The sequence below is a fragment of the Salmo salar genome, chromosome 06, assembly GCF_965601325.2.
Source record: "Salmo salar chromosome 06, fSalSal1, whole genome shotgun sequence".
Taxonomy (NCBI): domain Eukaryota; kingdom Metazoa; phylum Chordata; class Actinopteri; order Salmoniformes; family Salmonidae; genus Salmo; species Salmo salar.
This window is the reverse complement of record NC_138296.1, coordinates 44,642,266-44,657,132: the sequence shown is the minus strand read 5'-3', so window position 1 is coordinate 44,657,132 and position 14,867 is coordinate 44,642,266. Positions and strand designations below refer to the sequence as shown.

Below are 14,867 nucleotides of genomic sequence, written 5' to 3'. Positions count from 1 at the left end.
ACTGTACAACATGGAATTTTGAGTCAAATAGAACCTATTTTTAAAACCTCTTATAAAGTTGGTTTTGAAGCATAAACTGGGAATTTGATATGTTTTACTGATATTATGATTGTCCATTTGTTTCATATCTGCAAAGTAGTTCAAATGCTGTCAGTTCCAGTTTAAATACTTCAAAATCAAATAATTATACAGTAGTTGGTTCTCTGAGCTTGACACCAATTAGCACAAAGGAAAAATGTGACCTGTAATTGTTTTTTTTCTATGTGCCAGAATTGAATTTGTGCCTCTTTTTCCAAGAAGGATCATAGTGATTGTATCATATGTTATCGCAGAATAAAGAGTAGATAAGTTAAACATTGTGGCCATTAGGGTGTCTTCACTTGTTCTCCTATCTCTGGTGGTTTAGTCTTCTATGAAAGTTTTGTTTACAATATTTCATGGTATTGTGTAAAAAACTATTATAAAAATGTGAATACTGAATGTGTTATGATGAGAAGGAATTCAAGAAAACAGCCAACTGACCTAGAAACATATTTAAATACATTTTATTTGCAATGTCCAGCAATGCAATATGGTATGAAACAACAGATTTACAGTGTGTTTTCTTTTATCTTTCAGTATGTTTATCTAGTGTCATCTTTACTGTACAACCAATAAATATATAGAGCACTTCCTAAACAGCACTGAGCCATAAAAATGCATTAACATTTTAACCAGTAGAAATAAGTATAAGTACAACGTTTTTCCTGAATAGCAAATTGTATGCAGTGATAGTAATGCATTTTGAAAAGTCCTTTATACAAGTCCCTCACTTCAGTCAACCTCTTCAATGGTTGGGCCTTGGGAGCTGGCACCAGAGCTGGTCCGTGCCTGATCTCCACAGCAACCTGTAGGCATCCCTCCCTGCTGGTACAGCTTGGTAATTATAGGCTGGCATACTTTCTCCAGCTCCTTTAGCTGATGCTCATACTCCTCTTTGTCACCCAGCTGGTTGTTCTCCAACCAGGAAATGGTCTGGTCGCACCTGTCCACCACTTTCTTTTTGTCCTCCTCGCTGATCTTGCCTTTCATGTTGTCGTCCTCCACGCTGCTCTTCATATTGAAGGCGTACGACTCCAGGGAGTTCTTGGCTGCTATCTTCTCCCTCTGTGCTTCATCCTCAGCTTTGTATTTGTCAGCGTCCTGCACCATCCTCTCAATATCCTCTTTGCTGAGCCGGCCCTTGTCGTTGGTGATGGTGATCTTGTTCTCTTTGCCCGTACTCTTGTCCACCGCTGATACGTTCAGAATGCCGTTGGCGTCGATGTCAAAGGTCACCTCGATCTGAGGGACTCCTCGTGGCAGGGGGGATCCCAGAGAGCTCAAACTTCCCCAGGAGGTTGTTGTCCTTGGTCATGGCTCTCTCTCCCTCATAGACCTGGATCATGACCCCGGGCTGGTTGTCGGAGTAAGTGGTGAAGGTCTGGGTCTGTTTGGATGGGATGGTGGTGTTGCGTTTGATCAGGGCGGTCATGACCCCTCCGGCGGTTTCGATGCCCAGGGACAGGGGAGCCACATCCAGCAGCAGCAGGTCCTGGACGTTCTCAGACTTGTCGCCAGACAAGATGGCCGCCTGGATGGCAGCGCCGTAGGCCACCGCCTCGTCTGGGTTGATGCTCTTGTTTAGCTCTCGGCCGTTGAAAAAGTCCTGCAGGAGCTTCTGGACCTTGGGGATCCGGGTGGAGCCTCTGACCAGGACGACGTCGTGGATTTGGGCCTTGTCCATCTTGGCATCCCCGAGGGCTTTCTCCACAGGCTCCAGGGTTCCCCTGAAGAGGTCGGAACACATCTCCTCAAAACGAGCCCTGGTGATGGAGGTGTAGAAGTCGATGCCCTCAAAGAGGGAGTCAATCTCAATGCTGGCCTGGGAGCTGGAGGACAGTGTTCTCTTGGCCCTCTCGCAGGCTGTCCTCAGCCTCCTCAGAGCCCGCTTGTTCTGGCTGATGTCCTTCTTGTGTTTCCTCTTGAACTCCTCCACAAAGTGACTAACCAGGCGGTTGTCAAAGTCCTCCCCGCCCAGGTGAGTGTCTCCAGCCGTGGCCTTCACCTCAAAGATCCCATCCTCGATGGTCAGGATGGACACGTCAAAGGTGCCCCCACCCAGGTCAAAAATCAGGACGTTGCATTCCCTGGACATGCCTTTGTCCATGCCGTAGGCGATGGCTGCCGCAGTGGGCTCGTTGATGATTCTCAGCACATTCAGCCCAGCGATCACTCCAGCGTCCTTAGTGGCCTGTCTCTGTGAATCGTTGAAGTAGGCAGGGACTGTGATGACTGCATTGGACACCTTCTGGCCCAGGTAAGCCTCAGCGATCTCCCTCATCTTCACCAGGACCATGGAGGAGATCTCCTCTGGGTTGAAGGATTTGTTCTCACCTTTGTAATCTACCTGAACTTTAGGCTTTCCTCCGTCGCTGACCACCTTGAAGGGCCAGTGCTTCATGTCGGCTTGCACGACCTGATCGTTGAACTTTCGGCCAATCAGGCGTTTGGCGTCAAAAACGGTGTTGTTGGGGTTCATGGCCACCTGGTTCTTTGCTGCGTCTCCGATGAGTCTCTCGGTGTCTGTGAAGGCCACATAGCTGGGTGTGATCCTGTTGCCCTGGTCGTTGGCGATGATCTCCACTTTGCCATGCTGGAACACCCCCACACAGGAGTAGGTGGTGCCCAGGTCAATGCCGATAGACGGGCCTTTAGCTGATGACATCTTGATGGTTTGGAGTTAGTTGCCTACAAATTAATGAAATAATATTTTAGAAATTGATATTATTCTACGAAAACCTAGCTGCAAGTAATGTCAATCTCCACCAACAGAGATGTCAACCTAAATATACTTGCATAACAACCAGACCTGGGTTCAAATACATACGTATTTAAGTATTTGTAATTCTTATTTTCTATGTATTTGATTATTTTCAAATAATGTAGCCACTTCTATTTAAAGTATTTGAAATGTTTATTTAAATACTATTTGAAACTATTTTCAAATACTTGTCTCCAAATACATTTCAAAAACACCTAGGAACAATCAATGTTGGGTTCAAATGCATGGAATATTTAAATATTAAAATTTTAAAATACACTTGTCTGTGTATTTGAGTATTTTCAAATACATGGTAATACTTTCCAAATGTATTTCCAAACACATTCCAATATTCAGCTACTTATATTTCAAAATGTTAGTGTTATACACTAATACTGGCCAGGCACATATTCAGTGGGGTTTAACAAAGACAATGGCAGACACAATCATTTCTGCTAATCTATTACATAGAAACTCTTTTCACAACAGGCCTACATTTTTTTCTATGAACACTCCTGAATAATATTGTGTTATCTTCACAGAATTAGAGCAGATTTTCTTAAAATGAATAAATAAGTATTTATAATAAAATAATAATATGCTACAAAAAAAGGAATGTAGGCCTAGTCTGTCCAATGAAATAACATAATAAATGTTATTATAATATTCTATCTTTAGAATATTATTTATTTATTAGATAACCAAATATTCTGGCATAATGTTACAGCTAAATCGGCTATGTCCACACAACCAACATAGCATCATTTTTTATTCTATCAAGTTCATAACTCACAGCCATTATGAAAATAGGGTACTGAATTAATTTCCCTTTACTTACAGTTTATGAATGTAGAGGTCTGTTGAAAGTGTCTCTTCTCTTTTCTTGCTTTCTTTCTCGTTGAGTCGATGTTTGAATCTGAATGTACTTCACCAGAATATATATTTACATTTACATTTTACATTTTTTGTCATTTCGCAGACACTCTTATCCAGAGCGACTTACAGTAGTGAATGCATACATTTCATACATTTTTTTCTCCGTACTGGTCCCCCGTGGGAAACGAACCCACAACCCTGGCGTTGCAAACACCATGCTCTACCAACGGGACCGTAGTTCTGGGCGGATTCCTCACCTCACCATGATCATTGCAACTCCACGAGGTGAGATCTTGCATGAAGCCCCAGGCCGAGGGAGTTTGACAGTTCTTTTGTGTTTCTTCGAATAATCGCACCGACTGTTGTCACCTTCTCACCAAGCTGCTTGGCAATGGTCTTGTAGCCCATTCCAGCCTTGTGTAGGTCTACAATCTTGTCCCTGATATCCTTGGAGTTCTTTGGTCTTGGTGGAGAGTTTGGAATCTGATTGATTGCTTCTGTGGACAGGTGTCTTCTATACAGGCAACAAGCTGAGATCAGGAGCACTCCCTTTAAGAGTGTGCTCCCAATCCCAGCTCACTACCCGTACAAAAAGACACCTGGGAGGCAGAAATCTTTCTGATTGAGAGGGGGTCAAATACTTATTTCCCTCATCAAAATGCAAATCAATTCACAACACTCTCGACATGTGTTTTTCAGGATTTTTGTTGTTGTTGTTATTCTGTCTCTCACTGTTCAAACAAACCCACCATTAAAACCACAGACCGATCATCTCCCCGTCAGTGGGCAAACGCACAAAATCAGCAGGGGATCAAATACTTTCCCCCCCCTCACTGTACATGTAACTACTTATCTTCCAAGAGATTCGATCTTTAGTCGATTAATTGATAAAGTATGAACATATTAGTTCACAGGTGAGACAGTCAAGTTCTCACATATACCATCCCCATTGCCTAAAAAATATCACTCATGATTTCTAGCCATTTCTCGAACTTTCCGACTACATTGCTGATGAGAGCGCAGCAATCCTGTGCAATGACGCAGGCTGGGAGGCGTATGCATTGGAAGCACAGCAAATGAAAGTTCTCATTATTCCAGAGCGTTCGGGTGGCGCGGAGAACTGTCCAGAACGCACACACACAGCACACTAATAGTGAAACCATTATTTGTATTGATTAAAACGATCAAAAACCGTTTATGATTCAAATTTACACACAAATGAAACAGCATCCGGTTCAGTCGACATTTCAGTCTATAGGCTACACTGCAGTTCCTCAACAGTTCACGAGATGTCAGTCTATAAACATTTTCTCACTAATGAATAATAGACATGTATTGTAAGAGAATTGAGTGCCTACTGCACAGGTGGTATGTGCAACTCACCACAAGTTAATGTGCCTCCAAGGAAGATCATTTTTTTTCTATTAAAGCCAAAGTATTTAAGATATCCAGTATTAATTGTTAAATGAAAGACAAATGATGAACACGCCGGCTAATCCTTCTCTATTGTATTCTAGTCAATGCTATTCTGTTCTATACCATTCTAGTCTAGCCTTTTCCGTACTGATGGTCTATCAGTTCACATTTGCTTACCATCATGGGGATATCTTGTTTATGCTAAGCAAATGTAAACTGCTTGTGACATTCTCCTGTGAATTTTAATTACAAAAAACACAAATGGTAGCTAAAGTATTTGCTAATATACATTTCATTCGGAAAGTATTCAGACCTCTTGACTTTTTCCACATTTTATTACTTTACAGCCTTATTCGGAAAATGTATGAAATTAATATTTTTCATCATCAATCAACACACAATACCTCATAATGACAAAGCAAAAACAGTTTTTTTGAAATTGTTGCATATTTATTCAAAATAAAAACAGAAAAACCTTATTTACATATGTATTCAGCCCTGGATACTTATGAGAGTAGATGTGCTCCAAGATTCCCTCTGGTGGTCCGAATGAGCATTAATGGCAACAAAGGCTGACAGTAAAATACTATATTTTCACGCACTTTAAGTTGCCTTACCATACCGCACAGCACCGCAGTACAATGCAACTACTAAATGAGGACACACTTCACACTATTTACGCAGCAGGGCCGGTTGGTGCCGTTCAAGATTATGGAGGCGCCCCCCCCCCCCCCCCCCCCCCCCTTGGGTTGTGCTGTGGCGGAGATCTTTGTGGGCTATACTCGGCCTTGTCTTTGGACGGTAAGTTGGTGGTTGGAGACATCCCTCTAGTGGTGTGGGGGCTGTGCTTTGGCAAAGTGGGTGGGGTTATATCCTGCCTGTTTGGCCCTGTCCGGGGGTATCATCGGATGGGGCCACAGTGTCTTCTGATCCCTCCTGTCTCAGCCTCCAGTATTTATGCTGCAGTAGTTTATGTGTCAGGGGGCTAGGGTCAGTCTGTTACATCTGGAGTATTTCTCTTGTCTTATCCGGTGTCCTGTGTGAATTTAAATATGCTCTCTCTAATTCTCTCTTTCTCTCTTTCTTTCTTTCTCTCGGAGGACCTGAGCCCTAGGACCATGCCTCAGGACTACCTGGCATGATGACTCCTTGCTGTCCCCAGTCCACCTGGCCGTGCTGCTGCTCCAGTTTCAACTGTTCTGCCTGCGGCTATGGAACCCTGACCTGTTCACCGGACGTGCTTGTTGCACCCTCGACAACTACTATGATTATTATTATTTGACCATGCTGGTCATTTATGAACATTTTACCATCTTGACCATGTTCTGTTATAATATCCACCCGGCACAGCCAGAAGAGGACTGGCCACCCCTCATAGCCTGGTTCCTCTCTGGGTTTCTTCCTAGGTTTTTGGCCTTTCTAGGGAGTTTTTCCTAGGGAGTTTTTCCTAGCCACCGTGCTTCTTTCACATGCATTGCTTGCTGTTTGGGGTTTTAGGCTGGGTTTCTGTACAGCACTTTGAGATATCAGCTGATGTACGAAGGGCTATATAAATAAATTTGATTTGATTTTGATTTGATTTTATTATCATGGCCGTAGTTCGATTACAGCATATTGGATGACTGTCATTCATATTCCCATTCACCCAGCTCAAAGTAACATCAATAGGTTTAGGCTACTACATGATACTCAAATTTGTCCTATACCAATCAAGAGATTGCTACAACCTATAGCCTAGAAATGAAAGTTTATACCGTAGGCTTACAGGTCGAGAGACAAATTGGAGTGATCAAGGTGACAGGCACATTCAATACCGCCTTGCACACTCTTGCCTGCATCTAGCTGATCTGGGGTGTAATCTTTAGTCCAAACAGTTGCAAAACGTTTCGAAAGTTTCTATTGGACAAATTCAGGTAGGTCCCGCCCCATTTCGTTTCGTTTAAGACACATTTTGCAACATAATCGTCAGAATGAATACACCCCTGATCACCCATACACACAGTTCAATTTCATAGCAGCCACATAGAGCATTATGACTTTACTTGTTGTCAAATTCCTTCTCACATCTACAAGCTTTCCTCCTCTCACCTTTTCCCTTCACTTGTGGACTTCAGTACACAACACAACAGCTATCTGTGACTAGGCACAAAAACCTCTCCATGCCAAACCTTCACACCATAACCACTAACCGCTACACAACCTACATCGTCACCATATTATGGTTATAGTAAAACAAAACAAAATGGAACCAACACATTCGTAAACCCACAATCCAATCCCAAGTGTACAATCACGCATTACACTGTACAGCAAGTAGTTTAGCAGGTAAACCTGCGGGCCCCGGTGTCAATACATTTATAAAACCAAAAGCTTACATTGTCTTGGAAGAGTTGCAGTGTTGGATAGTTTAGCCAGCTAGCTAACATAAATAGCATTCCTCTCTGTTTGAGTCAGGTTCTTTGGGTAGGCTAAATTAGCTGCAATAGCTAAGTGAAAGGTAGACTAAGATGAATTAAAAATAAAATTAAAAATAGCTAGCTCTCTCTCTCTCTCTCTATGCTGCTTCAACTATTGCCTTTCTCTCTTTGAGTCAACTACTCACTTCACTTTATGCACTGCAGTGCTAGCTAGCTGTAGCTTATGCTTTCAGTACTAAATTAATTATCAGATCCTTTGGATGGAAAACGTGTTAGTTCTTACTGCAAGAGCTCTGATAGGTTGGAGGATGTCCTCCAGGTGTAGTCCAAATTATTATTATTATTATTATTTATTTTTTATTTCACCTTTATTTAACCAGGTAGGCTAGTTGAGAACAAGTTCTCATTTGCATCTGCGACCTGCCAAGATAAAGAAAAGCAGTTCGACACATACAACAACACAGAGTTACACATGGAATAAAAAAACATACAATCAATAATACAGTAGAAAAATCTATATACAGCATGTGCAAATGAGGTAGGATAAGAGAGGTAAGGGCAGACAGGTCTGGAGGGAACCAAGTGCTATATCTATTCCTAGTTCAATTTTTTTTTGAATGGAGCGTGCTTATTTAAGAATAACCAGGCATCCTCTGCAGACGGGATGAGGTCAATGTCATTCCAGGATACCCCGGCCAGGTCAATTAGAAAGGCCTGTTCGCAGAAGTGTTATAGGGAGCGTTTGACAGTGATGAGGGGTGGTCGTTTGACCGCAGACACATTAAGGATGCAGGCAATGAGGCAGTGATCGTTGAGTTCTTGGTTGAGAACAGCAGAGGTGTATTTGGAGGGCGAGTTAGTTAGGATGATATCTATGAGGGTGCCCGTGTTTACGGATTTGGGGTTGTACCTGGTAGGTTCATTGATAATTTGTGTGAGATTGAGGGCATCAAGCTTAGATTGTAGGATGGCCAGGGTGTTAAGGATGTCCCCGTTTAGGTCACCTAGCAGCACGAGTTCAGAAGATAGATGGGGGGCAATCAATTCACATATGGTGTCCAGGGCACAGCTGGGGGCAGAGGGTGGTCTATAGCAAGCGGCAACAGTGAGAGACTTGTTTCTGGAAAGGTACATTTTTAGAAGTAGAAGCTTGAATTGTTTTAGTACAGACCTTGATGGGCCTTCAGGGGACGTCGCGCCTGAGGGACCTGTTGGGATCCTCGGGCATTGTGTAAGTCTATGGAATGGGGTGAGAACCACGAGGCTCCTAGGTTTTGAATTATTGAAGTCAATGTACCCAATGAATTCGCCAGACATAGGCTATTTCTTTTACACAACAACGTGTAACTGTGACTAAACTGGCCATTGTTTTATTAGAAAAAATATAGCCCTTTATAATGTCCACTTATGTACATATGTTGTTTATAGCATCTTAACGTTTTAAAACAAAATAGATAAAGAATTTGTCCAGCCTTTGTTGCTACGCTTGCAGTTATGCATAATATAACACCTTATAGTTGCATTGTATTGACATTCCCAGCCTTATTTACAGTCGTCCGTTTTTTGTTCAAAATATCAAGTCATTGAAACTGAAACACTGCATCCCGAATGGGTGGCGGCAGCAAACAATGTACTAGGCCAGCCATAATTTACAACCTGATCAAAATATTATTTGGACTACCAAGAAATGTATTGGTGAATTATATTAATCATGCATTGAACTGCATCAATCTATTCTGCCAACAATGCCTTACTGTACAACATGGAATTTTGAGTCAAATATAACCTATTTTTAAAACCTCTTATAAAGTTGGTTTTGAAGCATAAACTGGGAATTTGATATGTTTTACTGATATTATGATTGTCCGTTTGTTTCATATCTGCAAAGCAGTTCAAATGCTGTCAGGTCCAGTTTAAATACTTCAAAATCAAATAATTATACAGTAGTTGGTTCTCTGAGCTTGACACCAATTAGCACAAAGGAAAAATGTGACCTGTAATTGTTTTTTTTCTATGTGCCAGAATTGAATTTGTGCCTCTTTTTCCAAGAAGGATCATAGTGATTGTATCATATGTTATCGCAGCATAAAGAGTAGATAAGCTAAACATTGTGGCCATTAGGGTGTCTTCACTTGTTCTCCTATCTCTGGTGGTTTAGTCTTCTATGAACGTTTTGTTTACAATATTTCATGGTATTGTGTAAAAAACTATTATAAAAATGTGAATACTGAATGTGTTATGATGAGAAGGAATTCAAGAAAACAGCCAACTGACCAAGAAACATATTTAAATACATTTTATTTGCAATGTCCAGCAATGCAATATGGTATGAAACAACAGATTTACAGTGTGTTTTCTTTTATCTTTCAGTATGTTTATCTAGTGTCATCTTTACTGTACAACCAATAAATATATAGAGCACTTCCTAAACAGCACTGAGCCATAAAAATGCATTAACATTTTAACCAGTAGAAATAAGTATAAGTACAACGTTTTTCCTGAATAGCAAATTGTATGCAGTGATACTAATGCATTTTGAAAAGTCCTTTATACAAGTCCCTCACTTCAGTCAACCTCTTCAATGGTTGGGCCTTGGGAGCTGGCACCAGAGCTGGTCCGTGCCTGATCTCCACAGCAACCTGTAGGCATCCCTCCCTGCTGGTACAGCTTGGTAATTATAGGCTGGCATACTTTCTCCAGCTCCTTTAGCTGATGCTCATACTCCTCTTTGTCACCCAGCTGGTTGTTCTCCAACCAGGAAATGGTCTGGTCGCACCTGTCCACCACTTTCTTTTTGTCCTCCTCGCTGATCTTGCCTTTCATGTTGTCGTCCTCCACGCTGCTCTTCATATTGAAGGCGTACGACTCCAGGGAGTTCTTGGCTGCTATCTTCTCCCTCTGTGCTTCATCCTCAGCTTTGTATTTGTCAGCGTCCTGCACCATCCTCTCAATATCCTCTTTGCTGAGCCGGCCCTTGTCGTTGGTGATGGTGATCTTGTTCTCTTTGCCCGTACTCTTGTCCACTGCTGATACGTTCAGAATGCCGTTGGCGTCGATGTCAAAGGTCACCTCGATCTGAGGGACTCCTCGTGGGGCAGGGGGGATCCCAGAGAGCTCAAACTTCCCCAGGAGGTTGTTGTCCTTGGTCATGGCTCTCTCTCCCTCATAGACCTGGATCATGACCCCGGGCTGGTTGTCGGAGTAAGTGGTGAAGGTCTGGGTCTGTTTGGATGGGATGGTGGTGTTGCGTTTGATCAGGGCGGTCATGACCCCTCCGGCGGTTTCGATGCCCAGGGACAGGGGAGCCACATCCAGCAGCAGCAGGTCCTGGACGTTCTCAGACTTGTCGCCAGACAAGATGGCCGCCTGGATGGCAGCGCCGTAGGCCACCGCCTCGTCTGGGTTGATGCTCTTGTTTAGCTCTCGGCCGTTGAAAAAGTCCTGCAGGAGCTTCTGGACCTTGGGGATCCGGGTGGAGCCTCCGACCAGGACGACGTCGTGGATTTGGGCCTTGTCCATCTTGGCATCCCCGAGGGCTTTCTCCACAGGCTCCAGGGTTCCCCTGAAGAGGTCGGAACACATCTCCTCAAAACGAGCCCTGGTGATGGAGGTGTAGAAGTCGATGCCCTCAAAGAGGGAGTCAATCTCAATGCTGGCCTGGGAGCTGGAGGACAGTGTTCTCTTGGCCCTCTCGCAGGCTGTCCTCAGCCTCCTCAGAGCCCGCTTGTTCTGGCTGATGTCCTTCTTGTGTTTCCTCTTGAACTCCTCCACAAAGTGACTAACCAGGCGGTTGTCAAAGTCCTCCCCGCCCAGGTGAGTGTCTCCAGCCGTGGCCTTCACCTCAAAGATCCCATCCTCGATGGTCAGGATGGACACGTCAAAGGTGCCCCCACCCAGGTCAAAAATCAGGACGTTGCGTTCCCTGGACATGCCTTTGTCCATGCCGTAGGCGATGGCTGCCGCAGTGGGCTCGTTGATGATTCTCAGCACATTCAGCCCAGCGATCACTCCAGCGTCCTTAGTGGCCTGTCTCTGTGAATCGTTGAAGTAGGCAGGGACTGTGATGACTGCATTGGACACCTTCTGGCCCAGGTAAGCCTCAGCGATCTCCCTCATCTTCACCAGGACCATGGAGGAGATCTCCTCTGGGTTGAAGGATTTGTTCTCACCTTTGTAATCTACCTGAACTTTAGGCTTTCCTCCGTCGCTGACCACCTTGAAGGGCCAGTGCTTCATGTCGGCTTGCACGACCTGATCGTTGAACTTTCGGCCAATCAGGCGTTTGGCGTCAAAAACGGTGTTGTTGGGGTTCATGGCCACCTGGTTCTTTGCTGCGTCTCCGATGAGTCTCTCGGTGTCTGTGAAGGCCACATAGCTGGGTGTGGTCCTGTTGCCCTGGTCGTTGGCGATGATCTCCACTTTGCCATGCTGGAACACCCCCACACAGGAGTAGGTGGTGCCCAGGTCAATGCCGATAGACGGGCCTTTAGCTGATGACATCTTGATGGTTTGGAGTTAGTTGCCTACAAATTAATGAAATAATATTTTAGAAATTGATATTATTCTACGAAAACCTAGCTGCAAGTAATGTCAATCTCCACCAACAGAGATTTCAACCTAAATATACTTGAATAACAACCTGACCTGGGTTCAAATACATGCGTATTTAAGTATTTGTAATTCTGATTTTCTATGTATTTGAATATTTTCAAATAATGTAGCCACTTCTATTTAAAGTATTTGAAAGTATTTTCTAATAATAAAAATAAAAAAATACTATGTGAAACTATTTTCAAATACTTGTCTCCAAATACATCTCAAATGCAACTAGAAACAAACAGTCCTGGGTTGAAATGAATGGAATATTTACATATTTTAATTTTAAAATACACTTGTCTGTGTATTTCAGTATTTTCAAATACATGGTAATACTTTCCAAATGTATTTCCAAACACATTCCAATATTCAACTACTTATATTTCAAAATGTACTGGTATTTTAATGTCCTTGAAAAACAATAATAAGCATTTGAACCCAGGTCTGAAAACAACACTGTTGTCAATGTTTGTGTTATATTAGTGTTTTATATATATATATATATATATATATATTAGTGTTATACACTAATACTGGCCAGGCACATATTCAGTGGGGTTTAACAAAGACAATGGCAGACACAATCATTTCTGCTAATCTATTACATAGAAACTCTTTTCACAACAGGCCTACATTTTTTTCTATGAACACTCCTGAATAATATTGTGTTATCTTCACAGAATTAGAGCAGATTTTCTTAAAATGAAGAAATAAGTATTTATAATAAAATAATAATATGCTACAAAAAAGGAATGTAGGCCTAGTCTGTCCAATTAAATAACATAATAAATGTTATTATAATATTCTATCTTTAGAATATTATTTCTTCATTAGATAACCAAATATTCTGGCATAATGTTACAGCTAAATCGGCTATGTCCACACAACCAACATAGCATCATTTTTTATTCTATCAAGTTCATAACTCACAGCCATTATGAAAATAGGGTACTGAATTAATTTCCCTTTACTTACAGTTTATGAATGTAGAGGTCTGTTGAAAGTGTCTCTTCTCTTTTCTTGCTTTCTTTCTCGTTGAGTCGATGTTTGAATCTGAATGTACTTCACCAGAATATATACCATCCCCATTGCCTAAAAAATATCACTCATGATTTCTAGCCATTTCTCGAACTTTCCGACTACATTGCTCATGAGAGCGCAGCAATCCTGTGCAATGACGCAGGCTGCGAGGCGTATGCATTGGAAGCACAGCAAATGAAAGTTCTCGTTCTTCCAGAGCGTTCGGGAGGCGCGGAGAACTGTCCAGAACGCACACACACAGCACACTAATAGTGAAACCATTATTTGTATTGATTAAAACGATCAAAAACCGTTAATGATTCAAATTTACACACAAATGAAACAGCATCCGGTTCAACCTTATTCAGTCGACATTTCAGTCTATAGGCTACACTGCAGTTCCTCAACAGTTCACGAGATGTCAGTCTATAAACATTTTCTCACTAATGAATAATAGACATGTATTGTAAGAGAATTGAGTGCCTACTGCACAGGTGGTATGTGCAACTCACCACAAGTTAATGTGCCTCCTGGGAAGATCATTTTTTTCTATTAAAGCCAGAATATTTAAGCTATCCAGTATTAATTGTTAAATGAAAGACAAATGATGAACACGCCGGCTAATCCTTCTCTATTGTATTCTAGTCAATGCTATTCTGTTCTATACCATTCTAGTCTAGCCTTTTCATTACTGATGGTCTATCAGTTCACATTTGCTTACCATCATGGGGATATCTTGTTCATGCTAAGCAAATGTGAACTGCTTGTGACATTCTCCTGTGAATTTTAATTACAAAAAACACAAATGGTAGCTAAAGTATTTGCTAATATACATTGCATTCGGAAAGTATTCAGACCCCTTGACTTTTTCCACATTTTATTACTTTACAGCCTTATTCGAAAAATGTATGAAATTATTATTTTTCATCATCAATCAACACACAATACCTCATAATGACAAAGCAAAAACAGTTTTTTTTAAATTGTTGCATATTTATTCAAAATAAAAACAGAAATACCTTATTTATTCAGCCCTATTCAGCCCTGGATACTTATGAGAGTAGATGTGCTCCAAGATTCCCTCTGGTGGTCCAAATGAGCATTAATGGCAACAAAGGCTGACAGTAAAATACTATGATTTCACGCACTTTAAGTTGCCTTACCATACCGCACAGCACCGCAGTACAATGCAACTACTAAATGAGGACACACTTCACACTATATACGCAGCAGGGCCGGTTGGTGCCGTTCAAGATTATGGAGGCGCCCCCCCCCCCCTTGGGTTGTGCTGTGGCGGAGATCTTTGTGGGCTATACTCGGCCTTGTCTTTGGACGGTAAGTTGGTGGTTGGAGACATCCCTCTAGTGGTGTGGGGGCTGTGCTTTGGCAAAGTTGGTGGGGTTATATCCTGCCTGTTTGGCCCTGTCCGGGGGTATCATCGGATGGGGCCACAGTGTCTTCTGATCCCTCCTGTCTCAGCCTCCAGTATTTATGCTGCAGTAGTTTATGTGTCGGGGGGCTAGGGTCAGTCTGTTACATCTGGAGTATTTCTCTTGTCTTATCCGGTGTCCTGTGTGAATTTAAATATGCTCTCTCTAATTCCCTCTTTCTCTCTGTCTTTCTTTCTCTCTCTCGGAGGACCTGAGCCCTAGGACCATGCCTCAGGACTACCTGGCATGATGACTCCTTGCTGTCCCCAG

General features: G+C 42.4%; 1 protein-coding gene and 1 pseudogene across 2 annotated transcripts; both read right to left on the bottom strand.

Annotated features, from left to right (window-relative positions):
• Positions 1-529: 529 nt before the first annotated feature.
• On the bottom strand, positions 530-3,819 carry LOC106607283 (heat shock 70 kDa protein-like; annotated as a pseudogene). The gene is made up of 2 exons (XR_006770237.2): positions 3,681-3,819; positions 530-2,769 (listed from the first exon to the last, which is right to left on the bottom strand). The product of XR_006770237.2 is annotated as a heat shock 70 kDa protein-like (transcript).
• A 6,013-nt stretch (positions 3,820-9,832) lies between these two features.
• On the bottom strand, positions 9,833-13,566 carry LOC123743447 (heat shock 70 kDa protein). Its single transcript, XM_045720589.2, has 2 exons — positions 13,123-13,566; positions 9,833-12,074 (listed from the first exon to the last, which is right to left on the bottom strand). Exon 2 carries the CDS (start codon positions 12,049-12,051, stop codon positions 10,117-10,119), a length of 1,935 nt encoding a protein of 644 aa, XP_045576545.2. The 5' UTR covers positions 12,052-12,074; positions 13,123-13,566; the 3' UTR covers positions 9,833-10,116.
• Between the last annotated feature and the right edge of the window lie 1,301 nt (positions 13,567-14,867).